General features: G+C 42.5%; 1 protein-coding gene across 2 annotated transcripts; it reads left to right on the forward strand.

Annotated features, from left to right (window-relative positions):
- Positions 1-1557: 1557 nt before the first annotated feature.
- Positions 1558-10447, forward strand: LOC115556844 (bactericidal permeability-increasing protein). Of its 2 annotated transcripts, XM_030374233.1 has the most exons (16): positions 1559-1712; positions 2996-3106; positions 3234-3348; positions 3641-3772; positions 4149-4304; positions 4877-4940; positions 5249-5309; positions 5397-5488; positions 7273-7449; positions 7593-7652; positions 7988-8155; positions 8762-8829; positions 8926-8968; positions 9355-9418; positions 9745-9821; positions 10101-10447. In XM_030374233.1, the coding sequence occupies exons 2-16, from the start codon at positions 3004-3006 to the stop codon at positions 10140-10142; spliced, it is 1422 nt and encodes a 473-aa protein (XP_030230093.1). In that variant the 5' UTR covers positions 1559-1712; positions 2996-3003; the 3' UTR covers positions 10143-10447. The 2 variants fall into 2 exon arrangements, with proteins under 2 accessions (XP_030230094.1, XP_030230093.1); XM_030374234.1 differs by lacking the exon at positions 7273-7449 and having other exon boundaries at positions 1558-1712.
- The last annotated feature ends 1815 nt before the right edge of the window (positions 10448-12262 follow it).

Consider the following 12262-nt stretch of genomic DNA (forward strand, 5'->3'; position numbering starts at 1 on the left):
GTGTGTGTGTGTGTGTGTGTGTGTGTGTGTGTGTGTGTGTGTGTGTGGGTTTGTGTATGTGAGAGGGACACCTTGGTCAACACCAAATCCATCCATCTGAAAGACCTTTCAGATCAATTGGTTTTAGGTTGCCTGCAACACAATGTGTGTAGCTATGCAGTTACAAATGCAAGGCTGACTAGGTCTTTACTGATTGAGATTTCATGATATTAAGATGAAACATTGGAAATCTCAGCTTCCCAGCAACGTTTCAAAATGTTTTCCACACACACAAGAAATGAAGAAGCAACGTGAAGTCATGAAACTAAAACCAAAACCACAAAAGGGTCAAACTACATTATGAGACTTTCTCAGAATAGCGATCCATCTGCTGTTTTTTGAAGAGGTTTAAGTGGACTTACAAACAAGCAGGTTACCTTTAGGCCTAAAACAAAATTCTGAAAAATCTTAAAATCTTAAAAAATATAGGATTCAATAAAAAAGTATATCCTATTTGCATGATGTTTGTAAGTTCAGTCAGCGTATTGGGTACAAACTACATTTGTGAAACAATTTTGAATCAAAGAATACGGTTGTTGGATTTCTTTGAAGCTGAAAAGGAGATACCCATGCTCCGAATCTAAGACAGTATTTGCATTTTAAAAATCTGAATATGCGAAGAAGGAAGGTTAGCAGACAAGATGATATGATGTGTATAGTGCTGTGAGAAATAAATTAATAAAACACCAGAATACAGGTGATGCCAACCTTAAAAACATAGCCTCTTGCTCTTCCTTTCTTTTCAGGTGACCTCATGCATCAACCTCATCAATGTTTAAGGTGAAGCCAAACTTTGGTATTCATTGATTTTTCTCCAATCTCCCAAAGGGTCTGGGAGAATGCAGTTCAATATTTGATTGCATCAAATTAAGGACAATGCATAATGTATAATGCATGTCAAGAGAAGATATATTAATTGTCCAAGGTAGGGTCCATCAATTTATCGTCTCTCATCTCATCTTCGTCCGCTTATCCGGGGTCGGGTCGCGGGGGGAGCAGCTCAAGCAGGGGGCCCCAGACTTCCCTTTCCCGGGCCACATTGACCAGCTCTGACGGGGGGATCCCGAGGCGTTCCCAGGCCAGTGTTGAGATATAATCTCTCCACCTAGTCCGGGGTCTTCCCCGAGGTCTCCTCCCCACTGGACGTGCCTGAAACACCTCCCAAGGGAGGCGCCCAGTGGGCATCCTTACCAGATGCCCGAACCACCTCAGCTGACTCCTTTCTAAGTAAAGGAGCAGCGGCTCTAATCCGAGTTCCTCATGGATGGCTGAGCTTCTCACCCTATCCTTAAGGGAGACGCCAGCCACCCTTCTGAGAAAACTCATCTCGGCCGCTTGGCTTAAATTTAACGTGAATTCGAAAAAAGGGGAAAACATTGCACAATAATAGGCTCTAACTCGTGGGTAGACGAATGGGGAAGATCCACTGTTGGTACATTCAGTACATTGAGTGTACTTCACCTTCTCTTTATTAAAGCAGAAGTAGGATTCATTGTCTCGCTTACACATGGGAGTGTCCACCATTCTGTGCTACGGCTGCACTCACTTCCTGGTTGAAAGTAAATTGATGACCGTGTGCCTTCAGCGTCTATGACTCCATGCACACGGCCTGCCTGCAGAACAGAGTCACACATCAGGAACGACCACTCAGAGAGAATCTGCGTCTGGTTCAGGTAATCACTGCCTTATTTAAACCACACTCATTTTGTTCTGGTTTGATGTTGTGGAGGTTCAGGAGTGTTGGTATGAAAATGACTTAGTAATTTGTTCTAGAAAGCAACATTGTGTTGTTGACTAGCTTTGTCTTTCAGAAATGAATAGAATAAATGTTTCCTAGCTTCAACATTTAATGCCATATAGATACTTGCATGGGATTTATGCAGAGTATGTTTGTTAAGCATGGATATATTCTCAATAGTAGTAAATAAAATGGCATTTAATGGTAAAGGTCAAAATATAAACAAGCTTTCATCTGTTACAAAACGTTTTCATAGTTTACACATCCAGATCAGTTCCGTGATTTCCAAAGTTGCCTCAAGGTTACACCTCTCTGCAAGTACATTATCTCAATAGTAGTATATAAAATGGCTTTTATTTTATGGTTCATGCAATCATAGACTGTATCTTTAATTTGTGCCTGAATGTTTTCTCATAGTTTACACTCCAGATCATATTTTCTGAGTAGCCTCACTGCATACTTTAGTTCATTCACAATGAAACCTGTTGGCCTCAAATATTTTAACAATCAACGGAATGATATGCACAGTGGCTATGTTGAAGAAACTCATCCATTTACATTTTCATTCAAACTTGTTTAAGTGAAATTTGAGCAACAAACAAGTATTTCATGAACCTTGATGGTCTTGTGCCCGTCTGTGTGAAACCGCAAAAAGTTATAGGCTAAACTTTCAAACTGCTATTTTCTGCACACGAGTGGAATGGTCAAATAGAGTTACGGAAATACCCAAACGGCAGCGGGATAAATGAATAAGCTGTCTTTTTCCAGCTGACTTTAATCTACATTAATTTAATAAAATGGCAGTTGGTCTTCTGGCTTGTCATGGGTCATGTGACCCAATTAGTAGTCCTGAGAGACTGCTTCTATGCAGGCTTTGCATGAACATCCGCCGTATTGTTTTGGTGAGGACCCCCAAGATCCACTCAAACACTGTTAAACCCCCATTATTATTTTTTCAACATGTTTTATGCAAAATTGGCTGCTATACAGAATTGTTCACAAATATAAAGACATGAATAAAAACAACAATAAACAATATACAGAATTTACCATTCAATCAGAACGTAAACTTACATTAAGCACACCTTCAGTGTCCGCTTCCACAACAAGAGCCTTCAAATCCATCAATATGTAGATACAGAACGCAGCAGTGCATAGTGCTCTCCCTGCTGTACTCTTGTTCTCTATTGATGCTGTATTCTTTTCTCTGCGTGTCAGAGCTCAAGATGTTCCCATGGCGATGGCTGGCTCTGCTGGCTCTCATCCCGCTTTCCCTGAGCGCCAATGCGGGGGTCAAGGTCAAACTGACACAGAAAGGACTTGATTTCGGTGGGTTCCAGTCATCATCTTCGCTGTTTATGAAAAAGCTATTTTCCCCCTACAATTGTTACACCTATTCCTGTTTAACTGTACACAACATTACCTCTACACACTTTGTATTCCTTTCCATTTCCAGGCAGAGAACTTTTTGTGGCATCTCTGCAGGAGAAACTGATGACCATCAAGGTGCCAGATATCTCGGGGACAGAGCGGGTAGATCCCATCGGCAAGGTGCACTACAGTTTGACCGAGTAAGACAAGGAAGCTCACACCTCTGCACCCACTACACCAACTTCACTGTGTGACATTGCCACGTTCACTTAACTTTGTCTACGTCTTTGATTTGATTAGAATCAGAATAATTTCTTCATTCATTGATGAGAGACTAAGACCTACACTATCTGTTGTATTTGTATAGCCCTTTATCACTTAATCAATCCCAAACCACCCCCCCCTCACCCTACAGTTCCACTATACGTTACGATATAGTTTTGTTATGCGACAAAGGCAGTTATTTTCCCCTTTTCTTCCGGTGTAATTCAGAATGCGTATTGTGAAGCTGGGTCTACCCAGCTCGGCAATAGGTCTGGTGCCAGGGACTGGCTTCACCATGACCATCACTAACGCCTTTCTCAGCCTCCATGGGAAGTGGAGGGTGAAGTACTTGAGATTCATGTAAGTAGGACAACTGCAGCCGTTAACAGCCACATATCGTCATTTGTCTGGTCTCTTCTATTTAAGATAAAGGTAAATATTAGATACACTCATTGATGTAACTGTTAGGGCATCATGCTCTTATAGGCCTAAAGGTTGATGATTTAAGCAACCCAGGACCTCTTGTCAGGGGGTCAAGGCCACCGGATGCTAGACTTTCCTTTACCCTCATCTCATCCGGCCAAAGAAATGCAACCCTTGTTAAGCAAGGGATAGTAAGCAGTCGCTACACTTTACGATCCTCTAATCTGTGAAAGGAATATCCTTCCCCTCATTTTAATATCCTCTCAACAACATGATGAATTTATTTTGCTCTTCCCCCCTTGGTTCTGAACAGAAAGGACAGTGGCTCCTTCGACCTGGCCATCAAGTCCCTGAGCATCACCACCAGTATCTCCCTCCGCAGCGACGAGACGGGCCGCCCGGCCGTGGCGGTGGCCAGCTGCGCCACCACACTGGGGGGGGTTAGCATCAAGTTCCACGGAGGTGCCAGGTGAGAACACTTCTCAGTAAACACAACGGTGACTCGGTTGTGTTGTGATTTTTGGATTGCAGGGCCAGGATAGGGCAGTGGTTTGAGGGTGTTTGGCTCCCAGCTGAAAAGGTAGCAGGTTCCATCCCAAATTTCTGCAGGTAATTTTTGGTGTCCCTGAGCGAGTTGCCCAACCCCTATGTGTCCATTAAGGACCTGTGAATGAATTGACTGGAATTCATTCTGAGTTAATGAGGAAACTAGCATTCGCTGAAACAAACTGAATGGATAGGGAATAGAAATGACCATTAGCTTGGGGCCACTGGTTTGAATCATGGAGGTGTTCTGTTCCATGTTCATGCAAGTTCTCAGACCAAACCCGCCACACCCAAGCAGTAATGGGGGTCATTGGGGGGCCAGCATTGGCTGTAGGTGTTGCCAGTCCATCATTGTGGAGTCATCCTGTCTGACACATTGCAGGTTAGGACCAACCACCTCCTATACTTCCAAGGCAGGGAGATAAAAGAGGATGGATTTACTTTGTCTAACCTGTGATGCTTCTGTTAATCATTCGGACAATGTGTTTTTTTAAGCTGGCTGTACAATCTTTTCACCCGCTTTATTGAAAAAGGATTGTGCAGCTCATTGCAGAAACAGGTGAGAAAATTGTTTTTTTTTGGTCTCCGATACTCTTTCATAAAAGGGACAGTACATGTATTTCAAGTAAAACTCATAAAGGGGTGATGGATGGTGCCTTTTGGATCAAATGTAAACTGGACGTTATTCAATTAGAAGTCTCAAGTTTTGTTGCCCTTGGCAAAAAGGCAAAGGGTTTTTGTTGCAGATTTGTTTCTGGAAATGTAATTGTTGTGTTGCAGAAGATAGTATTACACACATTATTTCTATCCATCAATATAAACATTCCTGCGTTTAAAAGACCCAATGTGTGCTCTTTTGCATTGCAGATATGCCCTCTGGTGGCAGAATCGGTATCTAGCATGAACCAATTCCTGAAGACCCTCAACGGTAAACTGTTACTAATGAAACCTCAACAATAATATCCACATCATCTATTTTTGTTGCTGGATAATGTGAATGTTTCTTATCCTTCAGTTCTGGCCCCGTTGGACCGCTATGCAGAGATTGCGTATCCCATGGTGTCCTCCCCGGAGATTTCAAACTCCTCCATAGGATTAAACCTGAAGGTGAGTTCATCCTGGTCTGGCTTTCAAAAAAATCAAGGTAAATTAGGTCGTTCTCAGAAAATTAGAATATCATGTGAAAGTTCATTTATTTCAGTAATTCAACTTAAAAGGCCAAACTAATACATTATATAGACTCATTACATGCAAAGAGAGATATTCCAATCCTTTATTTGTTATAATTTTGAAGATTATTGCTTACAATTTATGAAAACCCCAAATTCAAAATCTCAGAAAATTAGAATATTGTGAAAAGGTTCCATATTGTAGGCTCAAAGTGTCACATTCTAATCAGCTAATTAATCCAAAACACCTGGAAAGAGTTCCAGGGCCTTCAAATGGTCTCTCAGGCTGCTTCAGTAGGATTCACAATCATGGGGAAGACTGCTGACCTGACAGTTGTGCAGAAAACTATCATTGACACCCTCCACAAGGAGGGAAAGCCTCAGAAGGTAATTGCAAAAGAAGTTGGATGTTTGCAAAGTGCTGTATCAAAGCACATTAATAGAAAGTTAAGTGGAAGGGCAAAGTGTGGAAGAAAAAGGTGCACAAGCAGCAGGGATGACCGCAGCCTGGAGAGGATTGTGCGCAAAAGGCCTTTCAAAAGTGTTGGAGAGCTTCACAAGCACTGGACTGAGGCTGGGGTGAGTGTATCAAGTGCCACCACACACAAACTAATCTGTGAAATGGGCTTTAAATGTTGTATTCCTCTTGTCAAGCCGCTCCTGAACAAAAAACAACGTCAGAAGCGTCTTACCTGGGCTAAAGAAAAAAATACAGACCATGCTCAACAGACCAGTTTTCGGATGACGGCAAATTCATCCGAAAGTCCTCTTTTCGGATGAGAGCAAATTTTGTATCTCATTTGGAAACCAAGGTCCCAGAGTCTGGAGAAACTTCATGCACTTCATGCTTTCTTCAGCGGACCATCTTTATGGGGATGCTGCCTTCATTTTCCAGCAGGACTTGGCACCTGCCCACACTGCCAAAACTACAAAAACCTGGTTCAATGACCATGGGATTACCATCCTTGATTGGCCAGCAAACTCGCCTGACCTGAACCAAGAGAAAGATGAAAGACATGAGACCGAACAATGCCAAAGAGCTGAAGGCTGCTATTGAAGCATCCTGGTCATCCATAACACCTCAGCAGTGCCAAAGGCTGATGGCATCCATGCCACGCCGCATTAAGGCAGTAATTCATGCAAAAGGGGCCCAAACCAAGTACTGAGTACCTATGCATGATTATACTTTTCATAGGGCCAACATTTCTTTATTTAAAATCCTTTTATTGATTTCATGTAATATTCAAATTTTCTGAGATTTTGGATTTTGGGTTTTCATAAGCTGTAAACCAAAATCTTCAATTATAACAAATAAAGGATTGGAATATCTCTACTTGCATGTAATGAGTCTACATAATGTATTAGTTTGGCCTTTTAAGTTGGATTACTGAAATAAATGAACTTTTGCACGATATTCTAATTTTCTGAGTATGACCTGTATGTGAGGTCACATAAATGAGTCAAGGCCAATGTAATACCAATTCAGCTCCAATACTGGAATTAATTTGAATCAAACAGTAAGATTGCTAGACTTTCCAGATTCAACTCAAGAAGTTTGTTATCAAGCAATAAATGTCCATCTACATGACAAATTCATATAAGTGGATAAAACTATGAAGTGCCAGGGACATTACTCTGCATAATCTACATGTTACCTCTCCACTACACCACCACTGCCTTCCCTCTACATGAGAACCAGGTTTAAACACATCTTTCCTCCAGGGTGAGTTCTACAACATCGGCCACCACATGGAGCCCCCCTTCTCCCCCGCTCCCTTCTTCCTCCCCAACCAGGAGCAGAGCATGCTCTACATCGGCCTGTCCGTCTTCACCGCCAACTCCGCCAGCTTTGTGTATAACAAGGCCGGCACCCTGAGCCTCAACATCACCGATGACATGGTGAGATAATGACTACAGATTTAGGAATTCTGGGAGATTCTAAAAGTTTGGGATTCAGGAAAATACTCAGAAGGGAAATGTCCATGTTTTTTTCCAGAGATTGACACAGCCCCACCTTTTGATGTCTGTCTTTGTTTCAACAGATTCCTCCAAGTTCTCCTTTTCGTCTGACCACCAGAACGTTTGGAGCGTTCATTCCACAGGTGAGGGAAGAATCACACAATTCAAAGTCGGTCTTTACTTTGAAGATGAAGATATAACACCAGGCACAACTCAAAACTATGCATGTAACTTATATGAATGGAATATAACATTCCAGAAACATACATACAAAGTAATGTTACATGAAAAGGTACATTAAACATATAACAGCATTATACATACAAGTAAATGGCAATTCAATCTTAACATGAATTTAGGTGGAGTAGGAAAAGTAGAAGGAAATGCATATCTACAATAAGTGTGAATTCACATTTCCCACATGTTAAGTGTTATAAGTCTATTGTGATGGCAAATATGATCTTGGTGATTGTTGTAGATCGCCAAGCTGTTCCCAGGTCTGATGATGGTGCTCCAGGTGAAGACGGCGAAGGATCCCCTCTTCAACATAGAGGCCAACAACGTGACTGTGGACGCCATCAGCTCCCTGACAGCCTACGCCATCCTCGCTAACACATCTCTCGCCCCCCTTTTCGTGCTCAACGTGGTAGGTTCACTAAAAATGACCCCGTGCAGTAACTGTCAATTGGTCTGATTGAGTTAAAACGCTGTAAAGGTTGTAGTATGGGTTTAAAAGAAACAAATACAAAATTCAAAACTGAATATCAAGGGTTAGTAGGTTTATAATCAAAATGAATTATCCCTGAAGGGAAATCTTTCTGCGGCAGAAACCATAATATAAACCCAACATATATCAACACATCTGGTTATGTGTTGAAATAAGAAACACACAATCACATTTATGTGGATATGTGTTGAGAGATAAGGCGAGATATGAAATTCTCCTAGCAGGGGAGGGCAGGCTAGGATAGTACTGGCCTCGCTGACAACATTACTGTTGAAGACCTCATCAAACAGTGTCTGGCCCAACCCATTTATCTTGCTGGCCAATTACAAAAAACAGCCTAGTCTTATTACAGAGACTCGGGTTTCAAAACAAGGCCACCATACAACAATTAGATCTCCTTATACAAAAGCCCAGTCTTGCTGGACTTCTGTCTTTCATGGAATCCAAAAAATTAGCTTTAGAAAATATAGAAGGTAGAGAAACCAAAGTGTTTCAGGAATGTGGGTCATGTGTTGTCTGCAATAGGATTCTAGTGTCGGCGCACGTGTCAACGTGGTCGGGAATAAACTGGCGGGAGCGGTCAACTTAAACAAGTCAGTAAATACAATAATATAACCACGAGGTATAACTAGTAAAAACAAGCCACAGATTTCATTGCATCATATTATTGCCATCTCCAATGTATACAGGTTGGACATGTCCCTGGGGAAAAGCTATGTTGGGGACTTCCAGGTAAGTGGACCACATGTACTGTTGGATGGATAAATAAATGACATTTGGAGTGATCATCTGAGGCATCTATAAGGGGTGGTCCCAGTATGAATACAACTATGAATCAAGGCAGTCTGCAACCCTCCTCACCCTACAAGTTATAGATTCTAGATATGCCATTTAACTAATTGGGGAAAAAGTCCTCCTTATTCGATTGGTTGGCCTTTTGCTCTTTAATAGTCTAAAGGCATACACTTACTAATTGTATATGCTAGTACACATTTGAAAATGCTTTGGTCATGCCCAAATAGATGTTGTCTCTAGATAGATTAGTCATTAGTGAGTAAACCACATACTTCAGTGACCTGTGCGTTTACATCGTGATTAACCAGCTGTAAACCCAATAGGTCGGACCCCTTCATAACATCTTCCAAATTGTCCTGAAGGTGGCGGTTTTACCCCGAGTTAACGGTGAGAACGTCAATCACGCTACAATACAAGAGCAGAGGGAACATCAATTATCCATACTGCAGTGAGACTAGATACACCTCTACCTCATTCATGATCATCTTTATATTTGTATGCATCATATATAGTTAAAGAGCACAAATTTAATTATTCTCAGTGTCCAGCAAAAGGGTGTTTAGAAAATTAGTAAATAAAAATATTTCTAGGGTTTACAAAGTGATCTATAAATTGCACGAAATCCTACGTGTGAGAGAGTAGTTTGATAAACAACCTAGAATCCCCAAAAAACTAACTAATTAGTGACCATTACTGAATATTTTCCTCCACAGTGAGACTAAAGGAGGGCTTCCCTCTACCCAGCCTGGGGAAAATCAACCTGACAAACACCCAGCTGCAAGTCCTGAAGGTCAGACAACCTCCAGCCAATCCTTCACACCACCCCTCATGACCCCGCACAACACAGGCTTAGTCACCTAGCGGCCACCCTTTTTTGAATGTGGCTGGGAGGGGGAACTAACTACCAAATTCCTTCCACATTCAGTTCCCCCACCCGGCTTCTATTAGAACTGAGATTGGACTAAGCTGGCCACTGTGCCAGGTGCTGGATGTGACGTCATGATCAGGGTGAGCACTAGCCTGCTGCGTCACTCTTTGGTAACTCTTGCTTTTGTGTGTTTGGGTCCAGGGCTACATACTGATCGGGACAGACCTCCAGATTTCAGGATGAAAGTTCCTGAAAACCAACAGATCACTCCAGACATCTATCCGAGAACAAGGCAGAAATTAAACCTTGAATTCACATTTTCTTCTGGGGTCAATAGGCATACCATTTTAAGTTTGTAATCACTTTCCTTGATATGTTTTGAGGGCTTGTTAAATTATGACACAAATTTGTAGTTTTCTATGGTTTTTTAATGCACACTGTAAACATAGACATTCATGCATAAACATAAACACCAACAAAAGCATTTTTCCTTTAAATGTATGAATGCTTCAATAAGAAAACATTAAATACATTTGCTTTCAACAATACTTTTTGTCCTAGATGGCTACATCTTGTGTGGATATTAGGGTTCTAGAAGCTTCTGTGTCGAGCTGGCCAATCAGATTATCCTGTTGTACTGGTTGGTCACTTATGCCGCTTTTCCACTGCATGGTACCAGCTCGACACGACTCGACTCAGCTCGCATTTTTTGCGTTTCCACCGCGAAAACATGGTATCTGGTACCTGAAGTGGCTGCTTTTTTTAGTACCGCCTCGCTCTAGGTTCCAAGCGAGCTGAGCCGATGCTAAAAGGTGACGTCGGCAGACGGCCGGCCACTGATTGGCCAGAGAGTGTGACGAAGTCACGAGAGCGACATGGCAACCATGCTGGTAACAGCCATAGCAGCGCCGCAGCCAACATATTCCACTTCTTCAACTTCTTCAACATGCCAGCTAATAATAGTAATGTTATCGATGTCCTCCATTGTTATGTGGGTTCTGTCCATGTGTGGGTTGCGTAGGTGTTTGCGTCGCGTACAAAAATACGTCACGGCCCTTTCGCGCAGCCGACCCCGCCCACGTCCAGGAGGTACTATTTGCGGTGGAAAACGACCCGTGCTGCTACCGTGTTGAGTCGAGTCGTGTCGAGTCGAGCTACATGTGCGGTGGAAAAGCGGCATTAGAGAACCGAGGCTCAGAGCACGCCCCCGCAGACTCTGGGAGTTTGCCGACGTTATCTAGAAAGGGCAAGGCACAAAAGACAAAACACTAGCAATTACAAACAAGTGCCATCTAATTATAACCTACATTAACAGTCAAGAGACATTTAATAGTTACGTAAAAAAATGTTGTCAAGAAGAGAATATCAAGCATGTTTTAGTTCTATTGCAATGAACCCGAGAGCGAAGCACACCTTCCCTAGTACGTAGTCTCCAGCTTTGGCCTCGGCCATACCAATTCAATTCATTTTATTTGTATAGCCCTTAATCACCATTACAGTCTCAAATACCAGAGTCCAGAGAACTGTCCCTCCCCTCCCGGAGGAAAATCACCTTCACGTTCCCGTCGCTCCTGCCACACAAGTCCTGGGCCGATCTCTTACTAGCCTGAAAAAAGATACAAACATCGGCTAACACCAGATGTCGGCATGAATATGGCGGATAATAACTTTTTTAGTGGTATTTTATCAAGAAATAGACATCACTTTGCCATGTGGCTGGGTTTCTATCCACCGTCTGAAATCATGACACAATGGCGTCATCGACCCCCCCCCCACGCGTCCATCGACCCCCGCACTACCTTATGACCACCGGGCCTAAGTGTGATGGTTAGGCGGGCTGCGGCTGCAGTACTCACCCCCTCCACCAGGACGAGCTGTGTGGTGCCCACCAGGGCGCTTTTGACCTTTGCCGCCTCTTCCCTGAAGGCGAATGAGCTCCTCCAGCCGACGCTAGTGATGGGAATTTCGGCTCTTCTTAGTGAGCCGGATCTCTTGGAATGGCTAACCAACAAGAGCTAGCTCTTTCTGCTCCCAAACTGCTTTTCATATTACCCCTTACGTATACCTTTTATAATGGTGCCATGCTGTAATTCCGACGGTGATTTTGACGCGTGCGCGAGTGTTGACCTCCGCTCTTGTCCACATGGTGCTGAAACGCTGTGTCAAAATGAGCTATTACACTTTTCTGTACAATATTTGTAACTTGTAACTCTGAAAGCACCAAATAAATGCAGTAAATTGCTCGTAGACCAATCTTCTACACAAAGTAGCCTAGATAGAAACACCTATAAAAACAGCAGAGCCTAAAAATAACAAGTTCAATATAATATATATTGGTGTATATATAAAACTATCTTTTGTCA

This window comes from Gadus morhua, chromosome 13, assembly GCF_902167405.1.
Source record: "Gadus morhua chromosome 13, gadMor3.0, whole genome shotgun sequence".
Taxonomy (NCBI): Eukaryota; Metazoa; Chordata; class Actinopteri; order Gadiformes; family Gadidae; genus Gadus; species Gadus morhua.

What these genes read in the sequence shown, in the direction of transcription:
- LOC115556844 (XM_030374233.1), top strand. Translation starts at nt 3,004, where the DNA reads ATGTTCCCATGGCGATGGCTGGCTCTGCTGGCTCTCATCCCGCTTTCC. An exon ending in AAGTTCCACGGAGGTGCCAG is followed by an intron (nt 4,305 to 4,876) that starts GTGAGAACACTT and finishes TGTTTTTTTAAG; the next exon opens with CTGGCTGTACAATCTTTTCA. An exon ending in TCAACATCACCGATGACATG is followed by an intron (nt 7,450 to 7,592) that starts GTGAGATAATGA and finishes TTGTTTCAACAG; the next exon opens with ATTCCTCCAAGTTCTCCTTT.